The sequence below is a fragment of the Microtus pennsylvanicus genome, chromosome 3 (assembly GCF_037038515.1).
Source record: "Microtus pennsylvanicus isolate mMicPen1 chromosome 3, mMicPen1.hap1, whole genome shotgun sequence".
Lineage (NCBI taxonomy): Eukaryota > Metazoa > Chordata > Mammalia > Rodentia > Cricetidae > Microtus > Microtus pennsylvanicus.
Genome location: NC_134581.1, coordinates 109,561,310 through 109,581,203, shown reverse-complemented (window position 1 = coordinate 109,581,203; position 19,894 = coordinate 109,561,310). Strand labels below are relative to the sequence as shown.

Sequence of the window (19,894 nt, the reverse complement as noted above, 5' to 3'; positions counted from 1 at the left end):
AGTACCTAGTAAATCTGATTTTTATTTTATTTCCAGTAAGGTCATGCTTCTTTAAATCTTATAGACTCTCATTCTCCCCCTGTCTTCCAAAGGTATATTCCCTACACCGCAGGACAGGAGGAGCCCACATAGCACACAGGCGTACTCTCTATGCCTTCAGGAGAAGAAATGAATATAATTTTTTAAAGAATTCCAGCTCTGTAATAGCTCTCTAAAAACATTTTAAACACATAAAATATTCTAAAAGGTCATTCTAACTTCAAAACGTTACCATCTGATATTATGCCGCCTTTAATCATCGGGAGAATGTCTGAAGCATAGGGAAAAGCCACACTTACTTTAGCTGCGCCGATCTGTTCTTTTCGAAATTTCTCAAGGGGTGCAATTAATACATCATTAGCATTTTGAATCTGAAAATAAAAATGCACATATATTAAATTATGCACAATTTCATGCCAATAATATTGAAAACAGTCTCATTCCTTCAAGTTATTGAATGCAGTTTTTATCCTCTGATCTATTTCTATTAAAACATCTTACATTTCCTATTGTATTTTTTATCCTAATAATGGAGTGGTTTTTCTGTATGATTTCACTTGATATTAACAACAATGTAGGCAATATCAAAATAAGTACTTATTTTACCAAAACTGTAGATGGAATGTTTATATTTCTTCTAAGTTTTACCTATGAAAACAGCATCTTGAGTATTAAATTAAATTACAGATACCTTTCATTACATTGGTGTAATGTCACCAGTTTGAGCACCGTCCTAAAACTGGCAGAGCTCTTCCGTTTGCCACTAGGCCATGAGAGTCCCACAGGTACAAAATAAAATAAGGCTTGATTTCTCTACTTAATAAGTTTCCTTGGGCTTGGAATTCGCCTGAAGGCTCTCCTGGCATTTTCACCCTAACTAAAACAGTACTTGATTTCATTTCCACAAAGAGTGCTTAATCTCCATGCTCCAAGAGGGGAGTCATTTGAACTCGAAAACAGATAGCTTCTGCTAATGTGGATGAGCAAAACTACTGCAAGGGCATGCAAGATGCGAGTGCCAGGAACTGAACCAACAGAGACAGAGACTCCTGAGCATGATACTATGCTGAAACATATGTGCATGGATGACACATATGCACATGGCACGCATACGTGCGTGCACACACACACACACACATACAGACACACACACACACACCACAACTTTCAGAAGCAAGAAAGAAGACTCTAGTAACAAAATGAATGATCTGATCTCCCACTGTGAAGAAGGAGGAGGAGGAGGAGAAAGGAGGTGAAGGATGAAGAGTGAAAGGAGGGAGGAAGGGAAAGAGGGAGGGAGGGAGGGAGGGAGGGAGGGAGGGAGGGAGGGAGGAAGGAAGGAAGGAAGGAAGGAAGGAAGGAAGGAAGGAAGGAAGGAAGGAAGGAAGGAAGGAAGGAAGGAAGGGTGGGTCTACTAAAATTCACCCTGGAAGTGCAAATGTAATCAGGTCACAGAGTATAGAGTGTTCGGGTGGATCGAGATCCCATATCTGTGAATCATCTGATTTGATATGACCTTGCAAGGGTATGTTAGGAAAAAGCAGTCTTAATAATCTTGAGAAATATTTGTGAGGATTTAAAGTCTTAAAAAGCAAACTTGGTAATTTTGACATTAATAATCCTTACTTATTACATAAACCTTAGCTTTATCTTTATAGATATTGGCTCATAATTAACTTCAAAATATTTTAAGGGTGACTTCACTTATTTCCAGTAAAAGAGAAGCAAAGCATATAAAAGACTCCAACACCATGCCCTGTGTGAACGCAGTCAGTTTTCAGCCTACACCCTGACACTATGCAATATTGAACAAGTTACTCAAACTCAGCCTAATGAAGATGATAACAGGATTTCCTTTTTTACCTTGTTCAAAGAAATTAAATCTTTATATTTATGTCTATAATGTTTATTAAAGTTTATAAAGCATTACTTCTTCCTATTAAATCCACTCTGCCATTGTGATTTCTACAGAGTCTTGTAACTGTGAGGTAAATGACATTAAATCAAACAGTGAGTGAGTGGTGTAGGTCTGTGAAAATTTACTTCTTTTGTGTCTCTTGCTGTTTGCGGTGATTCTGATAACCAGCAGCACTGATTGCCAGACACCATTCTGCAGCGAAGGCTGCTGTTGTTTGTATGTGGTTAGGAGGGAAGAGCCTCTAGAAATATTGTTATTCCTTCCCTCCACATATACATAATCCAATTTTCTATAGCCCTTGAACGGTCAAGTGTCATCTACATGAGTGACTGCTCCTGTTTTTCACTACTAGGCAGCTGTCAGCCAAACAAGAGTCACTGAATGGAAGGAATCTTAAAGATTCCTTCCATTTTTACTGCCCTCTCCCCCAGGAGCCGGTGGAAAAGCAGTGCTATTGGTTCTAGCCACAGTTTAGCATTAGCTGTACTGATTGCCTGTCATCATCCTGTAACTTTCTAAACAATAACAAGAAGTTATTACCTCAGACTTTCACAGACACAAACCACTCACAGATCTGAAGCAATTCTATAAAGATGCTCTATGGGACAGTCAAAGTAGCTGCCTGAGAGGCTCTAACAGACAACGGCACTTAGAACAAAAACCTGAGTGTCTACACCTCACTGTAGAAGTACTATCCTGTGACACCATGCCCAGCATGCAGACACACTGCTGAGAGGACGCAGCAGAATGAACGCTGAAGACATCTACAAAGAGTCTCCCCAACAATAGTGGACTCTTTTCCCAGTGGTATTTACAACTGGGACAGAACACACCAGAGCTCCCATTTGGGATGACAAACCAGCATCCTTCCTCTGCCTTATTCAAAATCCTTCCCAGTGTTTCCTCCTCGGCATCTTACACGAAAGAGTGCTGGTAAGGTGTGTCTACACTAGGGCTTACCCCTAGAGCATCCACTCATTTTATTTTCTTCTTTTCGGTTTTTCCATGCCTTTCATTGTCGCTGTTTGTTTGTTTGTTGTTTTTTAAAACAGGGTTTCTTTGTGTAACAGCTCTCTTTGTATATTAGGCTGGCCGAGAACTCACAGAGATCCACCTGCCCAGGATTAAAGGCATGCACCGCTACCACCCAGCTAAACTCAACTTTCTACAGTTAAAAACTGCAACCCTTTCCCAGGGCATCAACTAAATCCATTGTACTTCTAAACCATAACTAAAAGATCAAAATTCATTCACAGTATGGAAGAAAAGCATATGGACAGGACTTACCTATAGTAAGTGATCAGATCTCAAAAATGAAATGCATTTCAGGTTGGCCTCGAACTCACAGAGATCCAATTGCCTCTGTCTCCCAAGTGCTGGGATTAAAGACGTGCACCACCATCCCTGGCTATTTTATGTCTTCTAATATCAGCAAATGGCAATGAAAAAAACCCTATCTATATCTTTCAAAAGAAAAGCTATGCAAGCTGTCTGGGTAGCACAGCCAGCCACTTAATTCCTACTTCAGTGGAACTTGTTACTTCAGTACTTGAATACTGACTCTCCAGTTCAGGCCAGTGTTCACTGTAACTCCTGACATCCTGCTCAGAATCAACTCTGACTTAAATTAATAATGTTTTTCATTTAAATCTATTTTTACTAGTAACGATACTCATTTCTTGTAAGAATATATTGGGAAAAGAAATGAACGCTTGGAGAACCATACCCATAAATCCACCCTTTCTCAAAAGATAAGCAAGGTCACACTCAGACTCCAGCTCCAGGTCCTATGTGAACTTCGTTCTCAGCCTACACCTTGAAACTGTGCAACATCGAACACGTTACTCAAAGCAGGCAATGAAGATGACGACAGGACTTTATTTCATAGCTTATTTACAGAAATTCAATCTTTACATAAGTGTCTATCATAAGTTTGTTAAGATTTATGAATCATTAACTGCTTCCTAGTAAATTCACTTTGCCATGCTGATCAAATGGGGTGTGTTTACACCCATGCCACTTCTTAAAAGAATAGAAGATTCTACCACTGTGATTCAAATGGAAGAGGAGCCTCTCACAAGCACATCTTTAACGGCAGCCTTCATAACTGCACAAGAACAGTCGCCAGGGGCAAATGGCCACAATTCTCTGCTTCTAGGGTATACGGCTTCCCCTAAAGAACATGAGTCTAATTGTAGCTTGCTCCTCCTCAGTAAAATCATCTGTCCTCATATGGTGAAGAAAGAAAAGAATAATTCAACCATGAAAGAATCAACAGAAGAATGTAGATCACAGATGTTCGATTATTCTGATTTGATTATCTTAACTCTAGGCTATACCAGATGAAATGCTATGAGTGTTGAGATATTTCAACCCAAAAGTACTTCTTTGAACTTCTGATGCTGCTGTTTTCCAGTGAGTTCAATCCCTAGGGGGAGGTTAAGCACCGAATATTCTTGAGACAGATGCAGCATTGCGTGTCCATAGTCCCAGCGCTTAGGAGGTTCAGACAAGAGCATGACGGTGAGGCCAAAGTGGGCAGCACAAGAGCCAGTGCCAGAGCAAATGGGCTCTTAAAGCCCAGAAGCACTGAGGAAACTTGTTCCATGAACCTGTAACTCCAGCACCTGCAGCTGCAGCATGGAGGGGGGGGCGGGATCCTCTCCTACCCTGGGTCTGCTCTGTCATTGGCCTGGTGACTGTCTCTTAGTGTATAAATTAAAAACAATGGAACTTTAAAGGAATCCGAGAAAAAAAAAAAGCTGGGTTGCTTTCCAGCTAGAAATAACAAGACACAAGAGAGTTCAAATTCGAATTGGCGCTGTAAAGCCTACTGACAATAATTAGTCTGACCATCTGTAACTGTGTCTACTTTGATACTTTCCTCCAATTTTGAACAGAGTATGCACTTAGGATTTTCACAGACTTTAAAAAGATGGTGTGAACTCAAAGGCCATCCCAAAGGGGCTTTGTGCACACCATTCAGAACTCACATTCTCAAGGCAAAGAGATAAGAGATGTTGTGATCTCTGTGATTTTTTTCAGCAGACTGAATGGCCACTCCTGCCCTGCCCAGGAAAAGGGCTCTTTGTAGCTATTGGTAAGGTGACTCTGTTCAGTACTTGACATTCCGGGAACTATTGGGCCTGCGTGCCTCTGGTGGTGCCCCTATTAGACTCCAGTGTTGTTGCTTGCTTATTAACACTACATGAAGTGGCCAATGATAATCCTAACAGTTAGCATGGGTATATCAACACCCCAGGCTCCTAAAAGACGGATCTCCACCCATCTCTGGACCACATACCCCAGAAGTACGATGTACCCTGAGATGAGCTCACTGTAGCCTCCAGCATATTTCTCTGTGTTTGTGTGTGTGTTTTGTACACTAACTTAGTTCAAAGAAAATGGCTTTATATATGAGGACAGGAGGAGAAAGTTTCAACAAATAAGTGAATTTCTATAATTCAGTATGCTCAAAAACCTTTAGCTAGCAGCAGTGCACCCGAATGCTATTTCTCCTGGTAATTTGCTGTGCCCTTCCTTCTAACCATCACAAAGAATGCCCTTGGCATACAATTGCTCGTTTGATTGAAGCTGCTAAGTTATTAGTTTGAATAAGTTTCTGACAGTCTCCATAAGCAAGCAGGAAGAAAGAAAATAGACCAATTAAACCTTAGAGTCAAAGTGTTGTGGCAGCAATTACATCCTAGTAGTTAGGAGTTAGCATATTTTAATCACAGCTGTAGAGCATTTGAGTCACTCAAATGGCTTAAACCTCAAGAAAGATGAACACAATCCTACCGTTTGGGAGATTTCTCGGCTATTTATTGCAGTCTGAGGGATGCAGGATGTCAGCGTAGAGATGTGCACCAAGAACATGGGAATCAGCGGGACAGAGCAGCATGAAAAGGAAAACAGAGACCACCTGCCAAGGGAGAGAGCAGGAAGTTCTGGGAGCTCTGTCAGGCTGGGATGTGCCAGGACAAACTCTGTGCTCAACCTTTGCGCCTGCGCTACACTGTGGCAATCAACAAAGGCTACACTGTGGCAACCAGCAAGGGCTACCCTGTGGCAACCAGCAAGGGCTACACTGTGGCAACCAGCAAGGGCTACCCTGTGGCAACCAGCCATCACGCTTATCACATGCATATAGGTATTATACACGTGTGCCTCTGTAGCAAGGCTTAACTTTGTCTAGCACACTTCTGCCTGGAGCCAAATAATCACTTCTTGAGAAAATAACCAATCTTAGGATGGGAAACAATATGTTGATAGGACAATTCCAGAGCATCTGGCTGGAAAGCATAAAGGGAACCCTGAACAAGCTGGTCTCTCCGGGAGAACTGCAACAGTATTCTAGAGTGTCCAGGCAGCAGCATCCTGAGCTTTTTATGGGATGGGAGAGGTACAACTATTATCCCCATCTCACGTGTAAGAGTGCTGAAAACCAAGGAAATAAAATAATTTACCTAAGGTCACTAATACCTCCTAAGCAGCAAAGCCAGAGTTTGAAGTCAGTCTGGGTTGGACTCTAAACAGCTAACCATCCTAGCAATGTATGCTAGAACACTTCTTGGAATAAAGAATTTGCTACAGGGCCAAAAACAAATTCTGCTCCCCAGTGTCATTACATGAAGGCTCAGTTTACCCCAAACCATAATATTTAATAATAGTAACAATTAAAAAAAGAGCCATGGAACTTGATTAGTGAGCTTACATATTGCTGTCAGAATTTTTCAACTTTGAAATACATGTTTTATCCCCAGTCATAAATCATTTTGAAAGTTATGTCCTGCTAAATACATTCCAAAATACAGGTTCATGCAGCGCTGAAGCCATGTTTATATATATGAAAAAAGTCAAGCTGAGTGGAATAATAATGATTTTCTTGGATTATGGAGCAGTTGCAATAAAATATCAGTGGGGTAAGAATCTGTATGGCTCCAGGGAGGTTAAGGAAACCTCTAAACAGTGATTCATTTCAAGGAGAAGTGTTTCCCATAGGCAACTGTACCAATTAAAGTTTGGGAAATTAGGGAATAAGGGGGTACCCATTAAAAACAACCATAAGAATACAGCCCATTCTTGGTTCAGTCTCCCTGAAAGAACACTTCCATGTCACAAGCTCTCTTGATGTAAACACAGGAAACTTCATAATTAGAACTTTATAAAGACTACAGCACCAGACATCACAGCAGACGCCGAAAGCAAGTGCCCAAGCACACATGTATGCATGTGCAGAACATGGCTGTGCTATAAACTACCCCTGCAGTGTCTGCTTTGAGGCATTTTAAACATCTCTTGAAGCCATGGGGAAGAGAAAATAATCTTTCTAAATAAACAATTCCTTAATTAAATCAGCAAACTGATTGAATTTCTATGTTGTTAAAAAATGAAAACAGGGATAAGTCATCAAATGAGTCCATCTCTCTCATAGAGAGGGGCAGAAATCCCTCAGCAACAGGAGTTACCCAAGCCCAGCAAATCTGCAAACGATAGGATTTATCTTGCAAGATTTTTTTTTCTTTCAACTTTCCCAGGCATTCGAGCCCAGGCTCTCAGTCAAAGCTGAGGATTACCTCATAAATAAGTTCCATGTGTTGTAACCCTTGTCCCTGGTCTTCTTAAAATCCAGATCTACCCATAAACTACCTGCCAGTTTTCCACTCTCGACAGCTGTCCAAATCCTTTTTTTTTTTTGCCCAATTCAATGAGAAAATTCCTTCAGCCCCTTCTGCATGAGAAGTCTAAGTGATTCACCAATACAACACAGAGCCTCTTCACAAGAATGGCAGGCAACAGAAAAACAACACTCCCTTTCCTTATCTGCAGACCCCAAGAGAAAACACAGCCAGTTACTACCACACCATTAACTTCTCACCTCTTTTGGTCTTCACCTCCAGTCTGAATCACTTTCAGATCAGTGCTAGTTAAACTGATGCTCAAGGTTCCCCTCCAGGAGCCAGGTGGTGGTGGCGCACGCCTTTAACTGCAGTACTCAGGAGGCAGAGGCAGGTGGATCTCTGTGAGTTCGGGTCCAGGCTGGTCTAGAGAGTGAGTTCTGAGACAGCCAAGACCACACAGACAACACCTGTCTTGAAAACAACAACAACTTCAGACACCACCTAGTGAAGGCTAGAGAACCAACAACCTGTCCAGACACCCAAGCCTATGGCCTGGCCTCTCCTTCCAACACATCTCCTTTGACACACATGCATCTCATTACATGTCTGTGGGATTACATGCATCCCATTATATGTCTGTGGGAATACATGCATCCCGTTACATGTCTGTGGGATTACATGCATCCCATTACATGTCTGTGGGATTACATGCATCTCATTACATGTCTGTGGGATTACATGCATCCCATTATATGTCTGTGGGATTACATGCATCCCATTATATGTCTGTGGAATTACATGCATCCCATTGTATGATGTCTGTGGGATTGCAGCAGCATCCTTCTGCATCTCCACTATGAACTTTCACACACATACCCTCTGTCTGTACTTGATTTCCCACAGAGATCACAGTGGTATCTAAACAAGGAGATTCATTGGTTCCCAGCTTTGATCAACTCTTAGGTCAACATCCAAAGGTCCTCGGTGAAGGAGCTGGTCCTAGGCCTTGTAACTTCTCCATCTTCTGACACACAGCAAGTTGTCTCTCACCCAAAGTAGAACGGACACATGACCCATAGGGCCTAGTTCACAGTGACCTTTCTTTCCTTCCCAGGTCCACGTGCCCCATTCCCATCAATCTAAAAAGTTTCTCACCCCAGAAGCTCCAGCCTGTGTCATCTCCTGATCTATCCTTAATGTTTCTGGTTTAAGTCTTCAGGGATTTCTTGAGATTGCCAGATGATATGAACCAGCTCACTGCTCTGGAAGAAGGCTGTGGACCTGTCAATTCTCCAGTCACACACGTGTGCTTCCCACTTTTTTTCTTAAGCAGTAGACAGGGAATGTAGTTATTTTGAGACATGATCTCATGGAGTGAGGAGCCCAGGATGCCCTTCACCTAGCTCAGTAACTAAGACTAACCTTGAACTTCGGATTTCCCTTCCTTTCCTGGGTTAAAATTGCTGGCTTTTGTCACCACACCTGGCTTATACAGAGTTTGGAACTGACAAAAAGGGTGTTTTGTGTGCCAAGATGTACTCCACCGGCTGAGCTACCCCCTATTAGATTAAATAAGACTATGCCTAGTTTTGGGTCCACCTTTGTGCAGGCTAATAGCATTTTCATACTCAAATACTAGCTTCAGCCTCAAAGTGTATCTCATGTATGTACATACTGAGTGAGTACAGGATTTTTTTTACGAACCATTAAAAAGAATAAAGCCTAATTATATGGATTCCCTTTGAGACTTTGGGGGGAAATTTCCCTGGCCAATAATGAATGTTGATCACTTTCTACTGGGGTGGTCAAAGTCATGATCTATTAGCATTACCTTCTAGAATGTATTGCTTCTTTTTCAGTTCTTGTTGCCATTCAGAACTGGATTTTGAGTAAGCAGCCGGAATGGGGCAGGGAGATCAGGCAAACTAAATGCTCTCTGGCAGAATAACCTGACCCTAGACATTTATTGGGGCTGAATAAGCAATGGCATGCTTATCGTCGGACGATGCCTTGCTACCCTGTGCCAGTAACTCAATTAGGCATGTAAACGATCTTGGAAGAATGAGTCATGAAAAACACAGCTTCTTGTCAGCCTTATGCTTTCCAGTCAGGGAAGAGTCTACCCACGTTCCTACGGGACCATATCAACAGAGGCCGAGGGAAGAGTCTACCCTCGTTCTTGAGGGACCATATCAACAGAGGCCGAGGGAAGAGTCTACCCTCGTTCTTACGGGACCATATCAACAGAGGCCGAGGGAAGAGTCTACCCTCATTCTTACGGGACCATATCAACAGAGGCCAAGAGAAGAGTCTACCCTCGTTCTTATGGGACCATATCGACAGAGGCCGAGGGAAGAGTCTACCCTCGTTCTTACGGGACCATATCAACAGAGGCCGAGGGAAGAGTCTACCCTCGTTCTTACGGGACCATATCAACAGAGGCCGAGGGAAGAGTCTACCCTCGTTCTTACGGGACCATATCAACAGAGGCTGAATCGAAAAGTTGACAGAGTTTGTTTACTTGTTCAGCAACTCCAACGGGCCCAAGTTTGGGCTCTCATGCCTCGTTTTGCCTTTATTCTAGTGCGCTTATTAAACTAGGCAGGACTTTAACATCCTGTCTCTTCACTGAAGCCCCTCACAAGGACATCCTTTGGGAACCTACAGCCTATCCACCTGCAATGAGGGAGGCATCGAGTTTGCCTTTAAACCCTCACCACGACAATGGCATCTTTGTGAAGGTCCTGATCCTTGCCCTGGAACATGCAGCTTGCCTGGTATCTGCTGGTTTGCTGCCAGTCCACTTTGAGTTAGTGTTCGGAAAGACAATCGCCCTTGTAACAGGGAAGATGGCTTCATACCAAGAATGCCCTGGTTTCATTCTGTTGCTGTGAACAACTCTGACAAAAAGCGACTTAGAGAAATCGTGTGCTTATTTCACCTTACACTTCCAGATTTCAGTCTGTCGCTGAGGGAGGGCTGGGACTCAAGGCAAGGCCACTTACTATTCCATGCAGGGTTACCTAAAATCAGGTAGGTCTCTCACAGCCAAGAGACCACAGTAGGAACCACAGTGAACACTGCCTCCTTGCTGGCTCATATTCTGGCTTGCCGCCAGCTCACCTTAGCTACCTTCTTTAGTTACCTCCCTAAGAATGTACTGGCCACAGTGGGCTGCACTTTCCTCCATCAGTTAGTAAGATGGCGAATGATATAAAATCCGAAGGTTACTGTGCAATCAGAAGAACACGTAAACTACACGTCATAACCTTCCAGGCGAGATTCAGTTAATTATAAATTAAGTGTGGTAAACCAAAGTCAATGTATTTGTGACTTTAGCTTACAAAGTCTCAACCACCAATTCCTGAATTAATAAATGTCAATCAGCTATTGTAAGCAAAAATTCTCAAGGACAATGTCCTTCCTCTCATGCAGTGTGTATATTAAAGCTCAGGAAGATAGTCAAATGTGAAAAAGCTTAAAGTGATAGAAAATAAAGACAGGCACCAGAAAGAAAACAAAATGGAAAGATGACAAGATGCTGCTACTTTAGCCTGGGAAGTAAAGATCAGAGGAATGAAACGTGGGGCTCAACCTCTTGCTTCTGACCTGGGCTGGGGGAGGAGATGGTGAAGTCAAAACAGCAGTATCTAGATGCAGGACAAGAAGGAAGGATGCCTTCATGGCCCTGTGGTGCACAGAGGGGACACTAAGGAGAAAAACACCAAGGCTGGGTACCTCAGAGACAAGACTGATCAACTAACCAGGGGGTCAACATGAGACTCTCTGAGAGTTTAGAATGGTTGACCATAGCTGTCTCCCTTCCTGTGTATCAGGCTGCTACTGACGGGATGGTAGAGAAGATGCAGGATCCACAGTCTTCTCAGATTGTTGCTGGCTCTCTTCCTGAAACACAGCTTCAAGATTCACATAAAGAAATAAACAATACAAGCCGGCTGGAAAGCAAAGGTCTCAGTGAGGAAGCACCATAGAATTGTGGCCTGAGCTGTAACACTACACACACACACACACACACACACACACACACACACACTCCTCAAGCTGTACTCAAAGCTCTGGAGGCTTCCCAAGTGGAAAGAAGATCGGGGACAAATGCCCTGAGCAGGGCACGCATGCTTGTCATGCCAAGTGCGTGGACAGGTGGCCAGCCTGGAGGACATGCACAGAAAGCAGCACACGACAGAGGTACCCATGACAGTCACAGCATGCAAAGCCCCGAAAACCACAGTCCAGAGTCGAATTTTATTTGGCGAGCTGGTTAAAGGACATAAGATGTGAACTGGATTATAGTGGACACCCCTTGTTGTTCACACTGCCGTTATTCGTAAAGCTGAGCTCCGCTTTTGCCTTATAAAGGTCATTACTACAGAGAGAAGAAAAGGCCACTATGGAACCTCTGACCTGGAATTGAACCCAATGCCTGCACAAACAAAAAGCAATAACCACTGAAACAACCATGGAAAAACCCTTTGGTGCAAGTTGCCAGGAACTTCCCACAAAGCAGACCCAGCTATTTGTAACCGTTATCTATGACTCCACACAGGGAAGGACTGACAAAATTAAAACAATTACTCTCTCTGGGTGAATGAGAGGGATTTTTGTGTCATGAGTAACTTGAGTGTCCACTTATCCAGACATGAAGGTCCCTGCCTACCAAGAGACAACACTTTATGACCTGTCTATACTTTGAATCTACTTCTTTCATGGCAAGGTTAGACTAAACCGAAACAGATCTAGAGCTAAGAGGAATAATGACCTCATGATAGCTCATAGTGTCCCTTCTGGAATGAGAGTAACAGACGCCAAGACCATGAGATTGCGCAGCATGAACAACGGACTCTTCGTGAAAGCAACACCTTCTTCCTAGGGGAGTTGACGTGAGTGCTTGACTCCGTGTTTCCCATTAGCAACTAATGCGATTTCAGGACAATGTTAATCACTTTCTGTGTGATTGAGAAGCAATTGAAGAATTCAGAGACGAATTTCACAGAGTTCTATCACAAAAATATCACAATCTCTAAAACGAATGCGTTGGCTACTCTGTTTAAAGTAACTTAATTCTTTCTTTTTCTTCCCCATCCCATTCCAAGTACAGTATATGTTTGAGAAAGATGTAGGTGGGTCTTGGCACAGTTTTCCTTCCTTGCTTGTTATGTATTGACCTACAGGTCAAAAAGATACTTGTATTAATCCTCCGGTTTACAATGATCATGAGAGGTTTTATGCTCTGCTCCCAGGCTATGAAGGCCCTACTGTTATTAATACCCAAAAGTAAGAATTGGTCTCTTGAAAGATTCATGAGAGGAAATACCTTAGAAATAGAGTAATATTTTCGAACTGCACAATCTGAAAATCTCTTTGAAACCTCCTCCCACAATAGCTGAGTTACTGACAAGATTAGAGCTAGGAAGCTGAGGTCAGCAAGGCGAAGAACCAGGGGAGGGGGGCAACACATCATTTAGCTCTCTTAGATTCCTCCCTGGACACATTCAATGAATCATTTAAACAGGTTTCTTTCAGAAGTCCTTGCCTTCTTTGGAGCACTAAGATACTTCCTTTGTAAGTACTAGGCAGTTTGCCAGTCATGGTTTTCACTTCTGAGTCTTGCTCTATAGAACCGAAGGCCATGTGTCACACTACACACCTGAAAGTTCCCAAGGAGAGTCTGACATTATATTCATCTCCTCTGTTAAAAATTTGGAAAACCATTCTAACCCTTTGATAAGGGTCACCAAGCTGAACTGGAAAGATGAGTCAACGGCCAAGTGTACTGGCTGCTCTTGCAGATGACCCCGGTTCAGTTCCCAGAACCTACATGGGGGCCACAAAAATCTATAATTCCAGTTCCAGGAAATCTGATGCCATCTTCTGGCCTCTGCAGGCACCGGGTATACACATGGAGCATAGACATACATACAGACAAACATTCATAAACATAAAATAAAAATAAACAAATATTTTTTTAAAAAAGGGAAAAGTCACAAAGGCATCCTTAGGTACATGATGAGTCTGAAGTCAGCCTGGGCTACATGAGACCATCTTTTAAAAACAGTAATTCAGTTGAGAAGACAGCTCAGTAGGTAAGAACACCTGTTGCGATTGTATTTACACACAGACACACACAAATGTCAGCATAGTACAGGTTTGAAATAGCATTTTTATAAGCACATGAACACTGCTAAACCACATGACGGCTATGACATGGTAGATCTGTCAACTGCGGCAGCTCTTGAGGTCTCTCTGATGGGAAGGATACATCATTATGCAGTGCACAGTTGAAGTGCACAGGTGTAGTGCACAGTTGTATATCTTTTCCTTTGTCAGTGGCAGGTCCTCAACAAATGTTCTACTCTGGGGCCCAGGCTGCCCTTGAACTTAGAGTTGTCCTACCTCAGTCTGTTGGGCCTGCTGTTACAAATGCATGCCAACACACCGAGTCTATAATTTAAATTGTGAAGATAGACAGGACACCAGCATGCTGATTTCTGGCAACATTCATTTGTTACCTTTTCTCTGAATTTCAAGCTCCCTTTCAATCATGTTTCTGACAACATCCACATGATACAGTCAACTTTAGACCTGAAAACTGTCTCTTCATGTGGCCAAATGGCCCACTGTCCATGGTGGGAGGTCTTGTCCTACCTTTTCCAGTCCACACTGGGACTGTGGTAAAATCCCACCTTCCTAAACAGACCAAAAAATATAGTCCAGTCTTCCACCTGGCATCACCTGAAATAACAAAAACTCATCGCCACAGGGAACTAGCCAGGATATGGAATGTTTTAGGGCAAAGACCTGGGTTGTGAAGTTAGATAAAACTGTACTAACAGGTGATCATTTAGTCTTGAATAAACTTCTAAAACTACCTGAGGCTCAGTTGTTTCGTCTAAAGCTTTCTTCATCTAAATATGACTGAGGGGGTTTCAAAGAACTTTCAGGTCAAAAGTGTCTGCTGTACTACACACACACACACACACACACACACACACATACTCGCACACGCACGCATGCACACACCCAAACACACACACAAAGAGCACAGGAATATTTAACAAGACAAGATCTTGTTGATGGGTTGCCTTCACAATCATGCTAACTGTATAATCACAGGACCAGAGAGAACTTGGAACACTACAGCGTTTCATGTGCTGAGAACAGTTCAAACACAACTGCAAAGTCTTACATCAGATTTAGTCCTGGGAAATACTGACTTAATTCATGGAGAAGAACAAGAGTGATTACATTAATTGGGAATGCAGAGGGTATACAGAAATATATAGCATATTATTTAGAGCTGCCTGAATGCTAAATGTTTAACTGAGATGATAAAAGACAATAAAGTCAGAAAGGTTTAAACTGTACCCTTTCTGCAAGTGACTCTCAATTCTATATAATTAGGCATAGACCACGCTTGTGATTGACACAGCAACTGTTTGCTTCCAGACACTTTCAATTTGCCTGATTATTTTACTCAAATCAGTTCAAATCTATGAAATCAGCTTAGCCACAAAAGCAGATGTGATCTTGAAAACGGTTAAAATGGAAACTAATGAGCTGGATCAGCCAGTAAAGACACCCCAAAGCCTGAGAAACTGAATTCCAGTCCCAGGATTCACAAGGTGGGAAGGAGAATCCGCTCTTACAGGTTGTTCTCTGACCTCCTCCTGAGCCTATGGCACGCATGCCCGCTCATCCACATACTGAAGCTACAGCACACATGCCCGCTCATCTACATACTGAGGCGATGGCACGCATGCCCGCTCATCTACATACTGAAGCTACAGCACGCATGCCCGCTCATCTACATACTGAAGCTACAGCACACATGCCCGCTCATCCACATACTGAAGCTACAGCACACATGCCCGCTCATCTACATACTGAGGCAATGGCACGCCTGCCAACGCATCCATATGCCCCCCATACACTAAATAAAATTTAAAATGCAAACCATATTTAAGAAAACTAAATACCATCAACCACAGCAAAACTCAGAAATGAACATCTTATACTACAAATTCACAAAGAAATTCAATTTGGATGAAATTACAGAAACGCAGGGTCTGCCTATAACTGTGGGCATCTATATACAGACTATAAAATGGTGAAAATGTTTCTAAATTGCTGTGCAGCTCAGTGACAAATGGCAATGCCAGTAGTGCCTTAGGTATATCAAGCTACACACCATGGAAGAGGAGGGAGCTCATTCAGAGGCTGATTCTTCACATTTATATCCCCCAAATGTTTAAAAGATAAAGAGGTAAAGATGACCCTACTAGCTGAGAAATCTGATTTAACATGAAAATGTGCAACTTGGTATGAAGTGTGATTGGGTAAGGTAAAGCCAATGTGGTTTGTTGAACTTTAGAATGCTAAGCACTGGTGACCAAGGCTGGTGTGTAATCCAGAGTCAGGTGTTGATCTCCAGCACCCCGAACACCAGTTGTGATGATACATAACTGCAATCCCTTCATTCAAGTCACAGAGGTAGAAGAACCAGAAATTCAAGGTCATCCTCTGCTATAAAGCGAGTCTGAGGCCAACCAGGGCTATGTGAGACCGTATCTCACGCCCACACGAAAGGACTCAGAAGCTCCATGTTCAAAGCAGAGGGTGGCCCATTGGCTCTGGGTTCTGCCTCCTTAGTCTAATTACCTTCACCCATCACTTTGTTGCTATCTTGGTCATAGCATTTACTGTTTTCTATTGTGGTTTCTTTGACTACAATTTTTCTGAGCTTTTGCCACTTCCTAATGCTACTGATGTTGCCTCTTAAAGTTGCCGTTTTATGTTGTGAGTCTGGAACCTTCACCATTAGAAGGCAACCCCACTGTGCCATTTTACTCTGCTCTCCATCCCTCATGTGACTTTGAAGGACAGCATATGCTCTCTTGGGTATGGGGAACTTCTGCAGTTGACTCAGTCAGCCTAGACTCATGTCCTGAGACCCAGAGCTTGGCATTACCACACAAATCAAAGGAACACAGACTAAGTTTGGGTCCACATGAAAGAAAATACTGTGGCAAAGACAAGAATATTAATTATTATCAATTCATTATTAATATTAATAATGACAGATGATTTCACAAGGTTATAAATAGGAGATTATGCATGTAAAATACTATCAGGGTCTATCACACAGAAGACACTGACCTGCCAACCCTTAAATGTTAATATGATGTGCAGTTTTCTAAACAAGGTTTATTATGAGCCCCAAGCATGCTACATGCACTAGAAACTGTCACAATTCCCTAATGACAGTCAATGAACCTGTCTTAAAAGTCTGTAAACCCACTAACACTGCTCCCATACCTAGGTCAGTCATACAGGAAAGCATCCAAAGCAGCCAAGGACAACTATTGTTTGAGCCTCTCTAGTATCAAGCAAAGGCAAGTGCATGAGTCTGACGAGCCACCTCCCCTGACAACCATGACAACCATGGACTGTGCCGGCTCAGACCAACACAAATGACAGTAATAAGCAGAGCAAATAGTTGAACTATTTGGGTCAGTTTGCTACAGCATTAGAAAACTAGAATACTTCCATATCCATTTTTGGGTGTGTGTGTGTCCGCACGTGCACGTACACGCACACTTCTGTGGCATGCTTGGTGAACTGTACATCTCTAGCTCTGTTTTTATTTTTAATTTTTATATTTTGTGCTGTTGGAAACAGTATCTGAGGAATCCCCCACCGACTTTGAATTCACTATGGAGTTGAGGATGACTTTGAACTTCTGATCCTCCAACCTTGACTGCTTTCCTTAGTGCTGAGACTGTAGACATTCCCATTACACCTGGCTTATGCAGTACTAGGGATGAAACCCAGGGTTGTGTGCATGCTAGACAATCTCTATAACAACTGAATTCTATCCCCCAGCCCCTTGTCCTTTTTAAAATGGTCTTTCTAAGTTGTCCAAACTGACCTTGCAGTTACGGTGTGGGCCAGGGAGGCTTGAACTCCAACCTCAGCCTCCGTGTCTGTTGCTGAGGTGACAGGCCAGTGCCTGTTCAAATACTGGAGAGCACATGATAAGCTGGACCGATAAGTATCACTCTCTAATAAAGCATCTCAACTCCCTAAGACTGAAAACTATTAGGTCCTCTGTTTCTAGACAGCCCAGTCACCCTGATAGTGAACCAGCTGCTAAATCCTGCATGCTACACAGGAGAAATGAACCCAAGGAGTACTAGAGACCAATCCCCCACCAAGTCCACTATGGCTTGAGTCAAATGGCCTGCTTCATCCCACAGGAAAAGTGAATGTTGTCCCTGGGGACATGTCCATGTCCACTTCTAGCTAAGTCGGTGAGGGTGCTTGAAGAACAGAATATATTTTCCCACTGAAGTCATATATTTGCCGTCAGCTCAAATTAGCTCTCACTGTACGTTAGCCATTAATATTGGGAGTGTTTAAGCTGGGAATGCATCAATACCTCCTCTCCCAGGGTACCAGAAAAAGCAGGAGAGTACATCCAAGTCAATCATGTCCTGGCACCAGGAGAGTAGGGGCAGGAATTCCCCACTATTCACCCCAAGCAAGAGGAGCCAAAGCAGCAGAAACAGGACCTTCCATTACAGCAGCACTGGTGTGGCTCTGGGCTTCCTTGCACACAGGTTGGGGTGGAACCGCCAGGAGTCACATATGCAGAGTGTGTTAGCTGACATTTTCTTTACCAATAGCAAGCAGCAAGAAAACAATGCTGTTTTCTTTAGTCTAATACCCTGAAGTGTTAAGAATTCTTCCTCCCTCTCTTCAACATGATTCCCAAATGGAGTAGGAGCGTATGGAAGGTGGACAGAGAGAGGGCAGGAAAGAAGGCGAGGGAAAACTACTGATGGGATGAAAATAAATAAAAATTTAATTAATAAGAAAAGAATTCTTATAATTCAATTCTTGTGGCTTAGATCCTCAGCTTCCATTATTTTGTTCATTTTTGTTAGGGACTCAGGTCACATGCAGAAGTTTGTGTTTGCATAGCAACAGGTCTACTATCTGAGCTAGATCCTCAGCCTCGCTTTCAAGCTAACTTTTGTATTTACTATTGACAACTCCATACATGTTTATGAGAAATTTGCATCTTAGTCACACACACACCCACTACCCGCTTCCCTCCTTCCAACTTCCCAGTGACCCTTTTGTCATTACAACAAGTCCTCCATCTACTTTCATGTCTCTTTTTTTTTCTTTTAGGTTTCTATTCTTGAGTTTAATTAGGGTCAATTGTAAGAGTAGGGTCACTTACCAGCGGCTACACCCCTGAGAAAAATGACTCCCCCTTCCCTAGGGGCCATTAATCACCATTCCCAGTCTAGTTTTCTGTGTTCTTCTTGAACACTCTTGATTCTTTCAGGACCTCTGAAACACACAGTGTAATAGCATCCCTGTTTGCTATTTTTGTGATGAGGATGCTCTTAAGAGCCTGAGGATGGGAGATTGGGCAACCAAGTCCACAACTTGGCTCATCCTCGTAACTGCTGTGGAAAGTGATACTGGCCTCCATACACACACATGGAAACCCAGGTTTCACGTGCTTTGATCGTGTGCCAAATTCCCATGGTTAGAAAGAATACCATGGAAAAAGAACTCCATTACAGCAGCTACAGTCCCAAAGCCAAACATTGAAAATTCCAACCAATATAATTTGCACACACTTTATAAAGCTAGGACACATTTTTTTCCAAGTATGACTGGTCTCCTATTTCCCTTGCCCAATCATCATTTCTAGTATTTTGAAATGGGAGGAAACAGTATGTTCCAAGAAAAATGTTTCCTACTGCTGTTCCTCGTTTGGTTCTGAAATAGAAAACTTAATACCCACCAATTTCTCTACCTAGGACACCTAACTAGCTAATGCTAACAAGTAGCCACTAGGGTACCATCTTCTGACAGCACTGGGGCAGTTCAGAGTGGGACATTATCATTGTTGTTCGTGTTGTATCTTGTAGAAGCTTCTTTACTATTCATCAAAAACTGAGCTTCTACCCAAGCAGCTGTCTGCAAGCACGAGAATCAAGTGACTGGGAGAATGATTTTCTGTCTAGAGTTAAGCTTCCCAGATTTCTGTGTGGCAGAAGACCTGGAATTCTGTGACATGTGGGCTCCCATTAGTAAGTCTGAAGTGCACTCATGGTTCAATACTTCTGAGCACTCAGATGAAGCTCGTGTTCCAAAGCCCACATTCAGTGACAGCCACTGAGGCCACTCTAGAACCCAGTGGGAACAAGATGGGAATCCACAAGCACACATTTTCCAGACTGCAACATGAGGGGGAGAGGGGAAGAATTTAAAA

General features: G+C 42.8%; 1 protein-coding gene across 1 annotated transcript in view; it reads right to left on the bottom strand.

Moving 5' to 3' along the window:
* Arhgap42 (Rho GTPase activating protein 42) overlaps positions 1-19,894 on the bottom strand; it is a 216,040-nt gene that overhangs the window by 91,897 nt on the left and 104,249 nt on the right. The window contains exon 4 of the mRNA XM_075966834.1: positions 339-410. Within this exon, the coding sequence (XP_075822949.1) occupies positions 339-410 (72 nt within the window). The remainder of the gene's footprint in view (positions 1-338; positions 411-19,894) is intronic.